Below are 14808 nucleotides of genomic sequence, written 5' to 3'. Positions count from 1 at the left end.
AGTAAGCATATCAGAAATGATACTCAGACCACTGCAGGATAGTGAGTGGGGTGAGAGAGTTCTGATTTTAATGCACAAAGAGATGCTGACTCAAATGAGGAGATTTTTTTTCTTATGTTGATGAACACAAACACACCCATACACACAGTGGGAACAACTTAAGTACAGCAGGAAACTAGATGCAAATTATTATTATTATTACTTTAATATGTGCTGGATACTGTATGAATACACCTTCCTTACATCATCTGTACCAGGACAATGACCAAATGTGAACTCTGCTAGACCACCTCTGTCTATTTTTGTCTTCTACACTTTTTCTTCCTTTTCTGCTTTTAAATGAGCATTTTGTATGATTTCATTTACTTTTCTTTCATAACATATCAATTTTACTTCTATTTAAAAAACTTTTTTGTAGTGGTTTCCTTAGAGTTTGCAATATACATTTACAACTAATCTAAGTATAATTTCATATAACACTATATTGCTACATGGATAGTGCAAGTACCTTATAACAACAGAATAATACTAATTCCTCTCTCCTGTCACTTGTATCATTACTGCCATTCATTTTACTAATAGATAACCATACATATAATGAGTTATATATATATATATGCTATAACCTTATATATGGTTATATATATACCATAATTGAATATATTCTTGTTATTATTGTGACCAAACTACTATGTGTTAGATTAATAAAGAATAATAAAAGTAAACTTTTTTATTTTACCTTCACTTACTCATTCTCCAAAGCTCTTCCTTTCTTTATGTAGATTAGAGTTTCTGATCTATATTATTTTACTTTTCTCTAAAGTACTTCTTTTAACATTTCTTACAAGGCAGGTTTACTGGCAACCAATTCCTACAATTTCTGTTTGCTGAGAAAGTCTTTATTCTCCCTCACTTTTTTTTTTGAATCTTGTAGAAGCTTTTATTTCAATAATCAAGAGAATGCAATAAATGGAATCTATACTTATTGATCAACATTAGACATGCATCTCTACCTGAAACTGCTGTTAGTTTTTGACAGGTCTAAATCTTTACAACTTATTTAGGCCCATTTTTGAATTTCTTTGACCCTGATATTCAAGGTAAGTTAAATTCTTCCTCATGGCACCTTAATAATGAGAATTATGCTCACTGGCTAGATTCCTTTATAATTAAAGGCTTCTCGATACTCAGGCTGCCTGTATTACCTCAAGACCACACTTTATATAGAGACTTAAGTAAATCACAGCATAAGGAAGGGAGAAAATTTAGAAAGTTGAACTGTATTGTATGAATATTCCATAGATTTTTTTTCCCCAGCACTGATGGTCAAACACTAGTTAAGTACCAAGTAGCTCTTCTCCCATTGCCACCCTTTCTCCCAGAGACACCAAGATGTGTATCAGTGTCCCTACGCATCTGAAACCAATTCACAGAAATGACAGCTTTTACCCATGTGGTCCCACTATCAAATTACAAAAAGCAGTTCCATTATCCAAATGATAGGAAGCAGTTAATGAGGGATTCGGAAAAACATAGTCCCACATACAGTAATATGTATCTAGGAAAGTTTTCCATTCATTTGCCAATTGCTTTCACAAGATTAACATAAAAAAAAAAGCCAAATACATATATGACCCTTAAACCCCAAACACACTAAGATATTGGTCTTTGTTCATTCTCAGATGACCAGATGCTCCCAGAGAGCCAAAGGTGGGAGCCCATCCCCCTGTAGCCTTTTCTTCAACCATTCTTGAACTACCTTCCTTTTCCAAAAAGGGAATGCTGAAATCAGTCAGAAAGACGTTCTGAGAAGACTGGCTTGGCTTTCTGGGTCTGTTTCCGGCGATTCAAGATGAATTGGCTTGTATCAGTGAAGCGTTCAATGCAGTTCACAAAACAGGCCTCAGCCCGGCCGTCCAACTCTGGCCCAGGCTTGTCCACGCACTTCTCCCAACTAAGTTCCGTCCTCTGGTGCACCAGCTGCTGGAAGCGCTGCTTCTGAGTCTCCACCCGGATGAAATGCGGCAGCTGCGGGGCCAGGGAGCCCAGACCCGCAGCCGAGCGGAGGAATTCCAAGAGGAATCCTCCCAGCCTGGCCACGGGCTCCCAGACAAACTCCGCACCAACTCACCGACCTTCGCGTGTCTCCACGACGGACTGTCAGTGTGCAGAATTCTAGGTGTGTTTTTGTTCTTGGAACACTTTAAGTATTTCAGTCCACTCTCTTCTTGATGCATGATTTCTGAGAAGTCAAATGAAATTCTTATATCTCCTCTATTGGTAAAGCTTTTTTCCTCTCTAAATTTTTTTTTCATGATTATTTATCTTGATTTTCTGAAGCTTGAAAACAATATGATTAGGTGTAGGCTTCTTTTCTTTTTTGAGCCATTTTTATTTTTGAGCTTCATGAATCCGTGGTTTCATGTTGATGTTAATTTGGGGGAAAGTCTCAGTCATTATTGTTTCGAATAGTTCTTCTGTTCCTTTCTCTCTTTCTCCTTCTGGTATTGCCATATGTCACACTTTTTCTATTTGTTCTAAATATGCTGTTTTGTACTTTTTTTTCAAAAAAAATTTTCCCTCTCTTTAATTTTGGATGTTTCTAATGAGATATCCTCAAGTGCCTAGTTTCTCGCCTCAGCTGTGTCCACTCTACCAATAAGCCCATCAAAGTCGTCCTTTCTTTCTGTTACAGCGTTTTTTATCTCTACCTTTTCTTTTTGGTTCTTTCTTAGAATGTTCATCTCTCTGCTTAAATCACTCATCTCTTTTTGCATGCTCTCTCCATTATTCATTTGAATCTTTAGGCATTAATAACAATTAATCATGATTGTCATTTTTAAATTCCCATTCTGATAATTCCAACATCCCTGCCATGCCTGTGTCTGGCTTTGATGCTTTCTCTGTCTCTTTAAACTGTTGTTGTTGTTGTTGTTGTTGTGTGTGTGTGTGCCTTGTAATTTTTTCTGGATAGCCAGACATGGAATACTCGTAAAAGGCGGTGCTATAAGTTTGTCTTCAGTAAAGTGGTGGTGAGGTATTGGGAGAAAGTAAGTATGATCCTATGATTAGGTGTCAGTCCTTTAGGGAGCCTGTCCCTCCACATGGGAACTTCACACAGGCTTCTCAGTTCCTCGTCCTCCCTGCTTTGGTGGGACAGGAGGACTGCAGTTGCTGGAATTGGGTATCTCCCTTCCTCCAGGTGAAAGCTGATGCCCAGCTGGTTATTTCTCTTTCCCAGGCCAGTTAGGCTCTGATGAGACTCCAGCACAGTGATTCTCAGCCTTGGCTGCACATTAGAATCACCTGGGAATCTTTTTAAAATCCTGATTTCTGGGCCTCATTCCGGTGATTCTAATGTGCAGCCAAGGTTGAGAACCGCTGCTCCAGCAGGTTGGGCTCTGACTAAGCAGTTTCTCCTGAGTGCAGACCTTGTTAAGAAGAACAGAATGTTTCAAGGTATTTCCCAATGGTCCCTTTTCAACTTCCCCTCCCAGAAGCTCAAAGGGTTTTCCTCTAGTATTTACTGTGAGAACCTGATAAAGCTCCTGGAGGTAAAACTCACAAAAATGAGGGCTCCCTAATGACTGGGTCCCCCTCAAGTTTTCATCTCGCAGACTTACCCACTCTGCACTTCCAGTAATTTGTCCCTTGAAGTTCAGGTTTCCACGGAGATTGCTGCTCCTGGATTTCTACTCCGGGAAGTTGGGATTCTGTGTGTCCTCCCGTGGGTTTCTTCAATGTTGGCGGGTTGCCCTGTGACCTCACTATTCTTATGGTTCTAGGGAGAGTTGTTGCTTTTTCAGCTTGTTTAGTTTTTCACTTGTTAGGATGGAGTTGCAACTCCCAAACTCCTTAAGTGCTGGAATGGAAACTTCTCATGCAGTTTTGATGTTTGCCTCTCTTAAGCGTTTGATATCACAAATGTTTTCTCTCATTCCGTAACATGCCATAACATAAACAGAAACTACTCATCTTTCTGTTAACTGAACAGAAACTCTATTTAAAAAATATGGCATACTATGTATAGTATTTACCATGTTAACCATTTTTAGGTGTGCAGTTCAGTAGTGTTAAATATATTCTCACTGTTGTGCAACCGATTTTCAGAACTCTTTTCATCTTGCAAAATGGAAACTACTCATTAAACAACAGTTCTCAATTCTCCCTTCTTCCCAGCTCCTGGAAGAACCATTCCACTTTCTCACTCTCTGACTTTGGTCTTCACATAATTGTAATCATATGGCATTTGTCTTTTTGTGACTGGCTTATTTCACTTAGCTTAGTGTCCTCGAGGTTCATCCATGGAAATCTTGAATTTTGATATAATCAAATTAATCATTATATTTTGCCTAAGTGGTTGTGTATTTGAAAAGTTGAGGCGCCCTTTATTTCCTTTAGATTACCAAGACTCTCCTGCATCTCTTCTAAGACGATAAAAGCTACATGAATGACAATTTTACAAAGCTACATTGTTTTACACTTAGAGCTTTATTTCAACTGGAGTCCACCTTCAAACCTTTATGTGTTTTTATGCAGGTATTCAGTTTTATTTCCCAAAATAGGAAGCAGGTTAACCCAAAACCATCTGTTGACAAATTATTTCCTTTACTATTATTTGTAGTTTTATCTATATTATTTTCTCATATGTATTGTCTGTCCTCTTATATTTTATTCCACTGGCCTATCCATCTGAAGCTGCACCAACACTATATTGCTTTTTTAAATGAGTTAATATATTTCATTTTTAAATTAAATTTTTGTTGTTGAAAATATTACTTATGTCCCCTTCCCTCCCCCCCATTGACCCCTTCGAGCCCTCTCCCGTCCCCCACTCCAGGCTTTCACCACCCTATTGTCTGTGTCTATGGGTATATGCATACAAGTTCTTTGGTTGATCTCTTCTCACTCACCCACACTTCCCTGCCTTCCCTGAGGTTCAACAGTCTATTCCATGCTTCTGTGTGTCTGGATCTATTTTGTTCATTAGATTCCACATAATGAATGAGATCATGTAATACTTGTCTTTCTCTGACTAGCTATTTTGCTTAGCATAATACCCTCCTGGTCCATCCATGATGTCTCAAAGTATAAGAGATCTTTCTTTTGTACTGCTGCATGGTATTCCATTGTGTAAATGTACCACAGCTTTTTTATCCGCTCATCCAACACTATATTGCTTTTTAAAAAAATGACCATTTATGTACCTGTATCATTCAAATAATTTTTATAGCAAGTTTATCAAGTTCCTCAAAATACTTTGTGTAGGATTTCTTTAAATATATAGGTTAATTTGAGTCATATTTTTCAAGAGCATGGGGGTGTCTTTCCATTAATTCAGATCATCTTCTGTATTCTACCCGGGTTTTTTAATATTTTCTCCATAAAGATTAAATAGATAGTTGTTAGTTTCTAGATACTTTATAGGTTTTATTGCAAAAGTGAACATCCAATTAAAAATTTTTATTTTTAATTGATTATTGTACAGGCATAGATCATTAATTTTTATAGGTTCCACTATCCCTTATATGTTAAGTTCTTTCTATATGTTGAGTCTGGCCACCAACTTGAAGACTTAATGCCAATTGGACTAACTTAATTGCTTTAATTGATCAGGGTGATTTAAGGCATAGATCACACTGGATTCCTCTTGGGCCCCACCCTGTATGCTTTCTGCCTCACCCCTGATTTTAGCCAATAGTTTTACACGGGATTTGACAAACTTTATGCTGACACTGTGTATGCTGGTCTTTTGTTTCCTGCCCTGGAGCTTCTCTGACTTAGGTTTTGGGATGACTATGTGAGCACACCTGACACTGGTGAGCATCTCAGAATTGCTGGAGGACACTTCTGAGATACATCCTGTATCTCTGCAATTGATTGAGTACCTGTTATCCACATTGTTTTACAACTTAATGATGTCTTTATATAGGCTTCTCTCCCTTCTCTCTTTTATCCTCTGTATTAGATTTTCTGGAGAGGCAAGCTGAGGAAGAGGGAGAGGGAGAGGGAGAGGGAGAGGGAGGGGGGGACTGTACATTTATTATAAGGCTCATGTGATTCTTCAGGGTGGAAAAGCTGGCTCTCTACCCAGGGAAAGCCAATGTTTCAGTTTGTGTGTAAGACAGGCTAAAGCTGATATCCTTGTTCAAAAGCAAGTAAAGGAGGGGTAATTCTCTCTTACTTGGGAGAGGGCTAGCCTTTTTGTTTTATTCAGGCCTTCAACTGATTGGATGAGGCCAGTCCACATTGGGGAAGGCAATCTGCTTTACTCAGTCTACTGATTTAAATGTTACTCCCATCTCAAATCACCCTCAAAGAAACACCAAGAATATTGTTCCATCTGATATCTGGGCATCACATGGCTCAGTGAGGTTGACATGTAAAATTAAGCATCATGCCCTTCTCATTCTTCACTCCTATTCCTGGCGTCACCTATGAAGTAATCCACCCGTGCAGTGACCCTGCCTAGTTTTCAGGTAAGGCTTGAGCTAACATATCTATGTAGTCTTTACTGTGTGAAATAAGGTTTTTGACTACACAGGTGCTAATACTGGTGCAAGAGATATTTATTATCATTATAACTACTATCTGAGGCATTGAGCAATAATAAAATAAAGTTGTATATGCATATACATTTTGTATTATTCTTTGAGATTCTTTGAGATATAGAATTTATGTAAAATAAAATTATAGAATTTTTGCAGGCATTAAAGCTGGGTGCCCATTTAAACCTATAGGTACCCCTTTTTAAAGGGAAGAATAGCACCCAAGAACATTTCCAATTTTCTGCAATCACCCACTTTGCAAAATAAAGAGAGAAGTCATTGTAATGTGAAAAGAGGAAAAAATATATCAAAATCTTTGCTCTAATTTGACATGCTGAGTTTAGCTAAATTTGTCCTTAGAATAGCTGCAAAATGCTGATTACTAATAAGACCCATCATTACCATTAATGGCTTGAACAGTCAAATTCACTTTTATTTATTGAATGAAAGAAAAACTGTTAAAAATCTTTGAATAACACAACATGGTCTAAACATTTAAAAAAATGTACTACTTAACATGTTTGCATTAGAAAAGAGGGTCATTTTCCCTGATTGACAGTTGCTATACATAACGTTTTAGCTTCATATGAATTTAAAAAAAGACACACTTCTCTGGTCCTGTATAGCCTCATTACCTTAAGACTGCATAACAAGTGATATTTATTATATGGTGACATATGGGAATAAATGCTAAAATGATTACTTACCGCTTTTGCATACACTTGACCTTTCAAGCTGCCTATCAATTGGAAAGATTTTTAGCACTTAGCAATACTGACAGTCCTTTCTGTAGCTGACTATTGGGAGATGTAACAAATCATTGACACCAATTAACCTGTGACATTTTCCTTTAAATTATGCAGTGTTATTGTCTGTATTGGGTGAAGGCAATTCATTTCTGTCTCCCGGACTCTTGGTTCTTCACAGCCAATCATGTTTATGTAGTGGTATTTGAAATAAAAAGGAAGTTGTGCTAAGTTCTGCTAAATTTTAGATTTACCTTGAAAAAACTTGAAGGGATTTTATACAAACTGATGTTTGCGGTGCCGCTTAGTTTACTCAAACAAGAGAGAGTAGAAGCACCTTTAGGGGAGAGGATGGGTGACCAGGGCGTGGACAGCAAGCTTTCACCTTAGTGTTTATGAGTGTAGTGGATTCTTTCCTACCAGAGGTGTACAAGATAGGCTATCAGGTTTCTGAATTTAAAAATTACTTGTAAACGTTCAGAAGCTGATTAATATGATACCAGGTCCAAGTTGGGCCGAGAGAATGAAAGGAAATAAATCTGTGAAGAGGTGAATACCTGCTTAGGCCAGTCTTTTTAAAAGCCAATTTAAAATCCAATCTAGATTTATTTAAAGAGTAAAAGCAAGCAGTGTGACTTCTAAAAAACATGGCATTAGCCTAGACTCACTCTCCTTTTATTTATTGCTGGTTGTCTGTAATACAGATGTTAATTATTCAATGTTGTCAACAATTTTTGTGTTTACTATGTGAACAATTTTTGTGGCTGAATGATAGGAGGGTCAGTAGGAAGCTCACAGGTTCTGAATTCAATTAGTGTTGGGTTAAAGTTCTGGCCCTGTAATTTCTCATGGGTGACTTTTGGTATATTATTTAACTTATGTGAATTTTGATTTCTACATCTGTAGGAAGGGGGTTGAAATACATACCCTCCAGGATCACTGGCAAGATTAGAAATAATATCTGTAAAATAGCTGGCACAAAGTAGGTATTGTAGGCATTCTTAGGCCTGCCATTAAAAGGTTACACACCTGTGTGTCTTGAGGGCCCTTAGAGCTAAGAAACAGAATGGTCTCCCTGCTGCATCTTTGTCATGGAATCCAATTTCATGATTAATTGTGTTCTCTAGTCAGGGACATCCATGGATGGGCTTTCAGTAAGTAGCAGTGAGTTAGCCTTAAAAACAGTTTATGGGCATCATTCTAGCAAAAGTAAAAATCCTTTAATGTTTGGTTTATAGCTTACAAAAGATTTGAAGATTTTCATGTCTGTAAACGATCTCCTCATATGTTAGTCATTATCAACTTCTTACTATTTTTTTTAGATATTTCTTTTATTGATTTTAGAGAGGGAGAGAGAGAGAGAGAAACATCAGTGATTAGAGAGAATCATTGATCAGCTGCTTCCTGCAGGACTCACATCGGGGATCAAGCCTACCACCTGGGCATGTGCCCTGACCAGAAATCAAACAGCGACCTCCTGGTTCATAGGTCGAAGCTCAATCACTGAACCATGCCGTTTGGGCAACTTCTCGCTATTTATATGTTTGTTTATTCTTTGTAAAATAACTATTATCAACAAAAGAGTATAAAGAGTAATAATAAATAATAAAATAAACACTTGTGTAGCTGCCACAGAACTTTTGCCTGATTTTAATGTAGTTCTACTAGTTTTATATAACTGGTATTGGCTAGGCATATATTTCCCAAATGTTTGCTTTCAGTCTTTTTGTGTTTTATGGTTTAGGTTGGCAGCATGCATATAACTTTTGGCTTGACAGTCTTTATATTTTAACTTGAGAGTTTAATTTATTTATAGTGATTTGGATAACTTATTAGTTGTAATTATTATATTTACTAGAGGCCCGTTGCAGGAGGATTCCTGCAAGAATAGGGCTTCCTGCTGCTGGAGCAAACCAGAGAAGGGAGCGAAACCTGCTGAGGCGGGCTTCGCTCTCGCCTCCCAGCTGCTGTGGCTGGGTTTCCCCTCCCGCCTCCCAGCCGCCTCTACTTAGCTCTCTTCTGTAGCGCTTCACTTCCATGTTGTTTTCTGTCTTCGCTCCCAGCAGGTATATGCAAATTAACCGCCATCCTTGTTGGTGGTTAATTTGCATATCACGCTGATTAGCCAATGGGAGGTGTAGTGAAGGTATGGTCAATTACCCTGTTTGTCTATTATTAGATTAGATAAGATTAATTATTATAATTGTTTAGTGTACTTTTCTGTATTTCTCGTTTCACCTCTTCTGACTTTTTTTCCTGAAATGATTGTAACTTTTATTTTTTCTTATTTCTTTTCTCTCCTTAACCCACCAACACTAGTTTGAATATTTTTTTTTCAATATTTATTTACTTATTTATTTTTGTTTTCAATTTTTAGTACAAAATTTAACATGCTATGAGATATAACTTACATATAATTCACCCTTTAAAGTGTGCTCCCTTTAAAGTATTCACAGAGTTGTGCAACCATCACCATAATAAATTTTAAATTATTTTTATTAGCCCCCAAAGAAACCTCATATTCATTAGTAATCTCTCCCACCTTCCTCCCAACCCCACCAGCAGTAGGCAACTACTACTCTATTTTCTTCCTCTATAAATTTGCCTATTCTGGACAATTAAATGCAATAAATGAAATAATATATATATTTAAAAACTGACCTCTTTCTCTTAGTATATAATTTGCAAGGTTCATCCATGTTGTGGCAGAACCTTATTAATACTTTCTAATATTTTTATGGCAGAATGACATTCCATTGCATGGCTTTACAATATTCTAATTATCCATTCTTCAGTTCTTGGACATTTGGGTTGTCTGCATTTTTTTTAGCTATCATGAATAATGCAGCTATGAATATTCATGTACAACTTTTTATGTTGATTTGTGTTTTTATTTCTCATGGATATATACTTGAAAGTGATTGCAACATTATATGGTAATTCTATATTTAACTTTTTGAGAACTGCCAAACTATTTTCCTGTTGAACATTTTTCTAATGGCTAATGATGGTAAAGCACCTTTTCATGTGCTTATTGGTCACTCATATATCTTTTGGAGCAATGCTAATTAGATACTTTGCTCATTTTTAAATTGGGTAATGTGTTTTTATCACTAAGTCATGAGTTCTTTCTATATTCCGGATATAAACCCTTTGTCAGATATATGTTTGCAAATATTTTCTCCTAATAAGTCAATTATCTTTTCACTTCCCTGATGACATCTTTGATGCAGGTTTCCCACCTCATCTGGGCAAACATATCCTTTTTATTTATTTATTATTATTTTTAAAATAATTCTTTATTGTATAAAGTATTACATATGCCTCTTTTTCCCCCCCTGACCACCCCCTACTGGCTCCAGGCCTTCAGCACCCTATTGTCTGTGTCCATGGGTTATGCACATACTCATTCCAAGTCTTTGGTTGATTACCTCCCACCCACCCACCCTCCCCAGCCTTCCCTATGAGATTCCGCACTCTGTTCCATGCTTCTATGTCTCTGGATCCACTCCGTTCATCAGTTTATTTTGTTACTTAGATGACACATATGAGTGAGATCATGTGATACTTGTCTTTCTCTGACTGACTTATTTCAGTTAGCATGATACTCTCCAGGTTCCTCCATGCTGTCTCAAAGGGTAAGATATTCTTCTTTTTTACTGCTGCATAGTATTCCATGGTATAAATGTACCACAGCTTATTTTATCCACTCATCTACTGATGGACACTTGGGCTGTTTCCAGATCTTAGCTATTGTAAATTGTGCTGCTAGGAACATAGGGTTGCATACACTCTTTCTGATTGTTGTATCAGTTTTCTTAGGTTATATTCCTAGAAGTGGGATCACTGAATCAGATGGCAGTTCCCTATTTAATTTTTTGAGGAAACTCTATACTGTTTTCCATAGTGGCTGCACCAGTCTGAATTCCCACCAGCAGTGTACTAGAGTTCCCTTTTCTCCACATCCTTGCCAGCACTTGTCATTTGTTGACTTGTTGATGGTAGCCATTCTGACAGGTGTGAGATGGTACCTTGTTTTTATTTTATGAAGTCCAATTTACCAAAGTTCTCTTTGGAACATTGATGTGTCTTATAACTGTAATAGTAGTTAGATTAGGATCTTGGAATTGAGGATCTTAGACAAATCTTTTTTCTCCCAAACACAAATATTAATATGAATAAATGCAAGTAGATGTATCACACTCTCTGTGTCTTAGTGGTTTACGATCTATCTACATAGAAAAATATGTGCAATTAAAATGCTGGGTAAGGTTTACATTTATTTAAACTTTTCATATGGGCTTGAAAGTTACTCATTAAAATCCTTCCTGCCACCACCAACCTTAATTGATATTTTCTTTTATCTAATTTGGGCCTGCCTGAATCTTTTTTCAGACGTGTTTTTCCCAATTAAAAAAATGCATACTTTTGGCATTTCAATTATAAAGGAATGGCAAATTAGATCTGCCTTACTGAAAAGTTAACGTTATCAATCTTTCTTTGAATCTTATGATTTGATTAAAATAGAGACAAAATTGGCTGATTTTATTTTCCCTTTTTAAAAATTTCTAAATTCATTGTGGTCAGCATTCTAATGCCTATCAAGATGCTCAAGTGTAAGAGTAGCCAAGGGAAACCAGTCAGAGAAGAAGTTCCTGATCAGAGATATAATGATTATGCAAGCAGGCCTGGGGATATTTTTGGAGAGATAGAAAGAGTAGGTTCGTAGGATAATTCTGCAGAGCATGAAAGTAAATAGTTCCTTTTTATTTTTCTCCCCGTTGGGAACTTCAGAACTAAATGTTTCCCATGGCTGGGTTGGCCTTCAGGAAGAGAATCAGGCACCTGCTAATCCAGAGTCAACAGAACATATGATGCTTCTCTGGTCACTGCCAAGTCTAACTGGTATTTGGCATTCACAGTAATGTACAGTTTCATCCGAGGAGAGTTAGCTATGCTAGAGGATAGTGCCATAGAGGTAAATGAAACATTTCCCCCCTCTAAGCTGAATTAGTAAAGCAAAAAAAATTAAAAAATTAAAGAGTTACCTAAAAGAATTGCAACTTTAATATGCTGTGACAGCCACTGGAGAATCTCCTCCCAGTCTGCTAGACAGAGTCTTACGTAACATAAGGTAACCATGGGAGTGACATTGCACCACTTTTGAAATATTTTATTGGTTAGAAACAAGGTATAGCCTCTGTCTGTGCTCAACAAGAGAGGATTATACAGAGGCATGGCTCACAGTGTGTGTCCACCACAGTGGGGAATGCAGTTTTTAGCTTTCTAGGCTCTGCGGTACACAAGTTGGAAGAGTTGCTGAGAGAGCCACTCTGTTGCATCCCCGCAATTATGTTTCAGAACAGGCAAATAATCCAGTGTGGCTGCAGCCTGGTACCCTGGGAACAGTTTACTATAGATGAGACTGGAGAAGTAGGTAGCAGCCAGTTATAAAGGGTCTGCGATGGCATGGTAGGGGTAAAAAGAATTCACTTTCCTTCAACAGGGGAGCCTGTGAATCTTTAAGCAAGGACATGATATAATCAAATCTGAATTTTAGAAAGATTTAAACAAATCTAAATTCGAATTGAAATTTATACGTTTAAACAAAGTATATTATATTTTTATTGCTTTGTGATAAGTTACCACAAACTTAGTAGCTTAAAATGCGCACTATTTTGTAGGTCAGAAGTCTGAGAGGGCACTCTGGATGGGTTCTCTGAAAGGGACAAAGTTAAGATGTTGGTGAAACTGGATTCTTATGGAAAGGCCTTAGGGAAGAATCCATTTTCCAAACTTCAGGAGGGTGGGTGAATCCATTGCCCTGTGGCTTAGGATTGTGGTCTCCAGTTTCTTTCTTGCTATCAGTAGGAGACCTCTCTCAGTTCCTGGAACTCACCTTTCACAGGGTTCTTTTCATCTCGGCAATGGAGAATTGCCCTGGACATCCTTTTTTGTGCTTTGAACCTCCCTGGAAAAAATCTCTTTGTTGGTAAAGGGATCATGCAGTTAAATGTGGCCCACCCAGATAATCTATCTTACTGGTAAGGTTAACAAATTAGTAAACTTAATTGCATCTGCAAGATCCCTTTGTTACATATCCTATATAATAAAAGTGTAATATGCAAATTGACCCAATGGCAGAACAACCGGGGGGCGGGGCTGGCGTGCAGGTGCCAGGCCAGCCAAGGCATGTTAGCGGGCAGAGGGAAGGGACAGCGATGGGGTGGAGGGGCAGTGACCAGCTGCAGGTGATGGGGGCCAGTGCTATATCCCCTGATCGTCCGCTCAGTTGCCTCCCGCAGAGGGAGGCCACCGGTGGCAGTGGTGCAATGGAGGGCAGGGCCAGCCGCTCACTGCCCATGCTGTCCCCTGATTTGCCCACTGGTCACCTCCTGCAGAGGGAGGCCAGACTGTTAGACATCCCCTGAGGGCTTCCAGACTGTAAGAGGGCACAGGTCAGCTGAGGAACCCCCCTGAGTGCATGAATTTTTGTGCACTGGGCCTCTAGTGATAATATCCCTGGAGTGACAGTTTATCATATTCATAGTTTCTGCACACAGGGGAGATGATAAAAGGATGACAGTCAGTGGAGACATTCTTAGAATTCTACTTTCCACAAGTAGAAGGTGAGGAAAGATTGTAGGTTGCTCACCAATTATGGTTGCCTCTACCTACTGGTCTTAAATAACAGGCTGGATACTTAAGGGTCCTTAGCAGTTCATGTATCAGCATATAATCACATCTGAAGGGGGCTTTCACCTAGACTTTCAAGAAGACAATACAATAGAAGGAATTGTTGCACATGACTGAGCTTAGGCTGCATAATGGGAAATCATGTACAACTTTCTACAAGTAGTATGGAGTATATTTCTATAATAGTTTCTAATTTGATATCACTAAATAGTTGGTGACTACATCTAATCTGTGAGCTGAGGGAAAGGTCTTTGATCTGTTCCTGAACTGTGAGTTCCCCGTTGCTCCTCTGTTCCTTCCTTCAGCTATTTGTCTGGAAGGCTAGATACCTCTTTCTGGGCCCTCATTACCCAGTCATGGCCTTTACTTCTGCATTTGCTCGAAACTCCATCTTTAAGCTCTAAATCTCATGGATCCCTTTGCTGTATCCAATATACTTCAAGGTGATAGCTGCCTCTTTATTTCTTAAAACAAACAAACAAAAACACCACTACTACCACAATAACAAAAACAAAACAAAACAAACAAACCCTCATTTTTTATTGCATCCGATAATTAATAGAAATGGTTTAGAAAGTCTTTGCTTTTAAACTAAAGAACATTGGCTATACCTGAAAATACACACCATAAGGAGAAAGGAACTAGATGATTGAGACAAGGGATAGAAAAATGATTTCAAATACATAGTATTTAATTTCTAAAAGTCCTTATCTCTTTCCAATCTGCTTTTTATGCTGGATTGTCTCTTTTTCCTGTGCCCATCTTTGTGATTGTTTCCTTTATTTACTTATAACCACCTTCCTGCAGACCTTGAAGAT

General features: G+C 38.0%; 1 protein-coding gene across 1 annotated transcript; it reads right to left on the bottom strand.

Moving 5' to 3' along the window:
* Positions 1–1788: 1788 nt before the first annotated feature.
* Positions 1789–14381, bottom strand: LOC118650414 (mitochondrial import inner membrane translocase subunit Tim8 A-like). The gene is made up of 2 exons (XM_036298894.1): positions 14341–14381; positions 1789–2092 (listed from the first exon to the last, which is right to left on the bottom strand). Exons 1-2 carry the CDS (start codon positions 14379–14381, stop codon positions 1789–1791), a joined length of 345 nt encoding a protein of 114 aa, XP_036154787.1.
* Between the last annotated feature and the right edge of the window lie 427 nt (positions 14382–14808).

The sequence above is a fragment of the Myotis myotis genome, unplaced genomic scaffold, assembly GCF_014108235.1.
Source record: "Myotis myotis isolate mMyoMyo1 unplaced genomic scaffold, mMyoMyo1.p scaffold_m19_p_3, whole genome shotgun sequence".
Classification (NCBI taxonomy): Eukaryota; Metazoa; Chordata; class Mammalia; order Chiroptera; family Vespertilionidae; genus Myotis; species Myotis myotis.
This window is presented reverse-complemented; position numbering and strand designations above follow the sequence as displayed.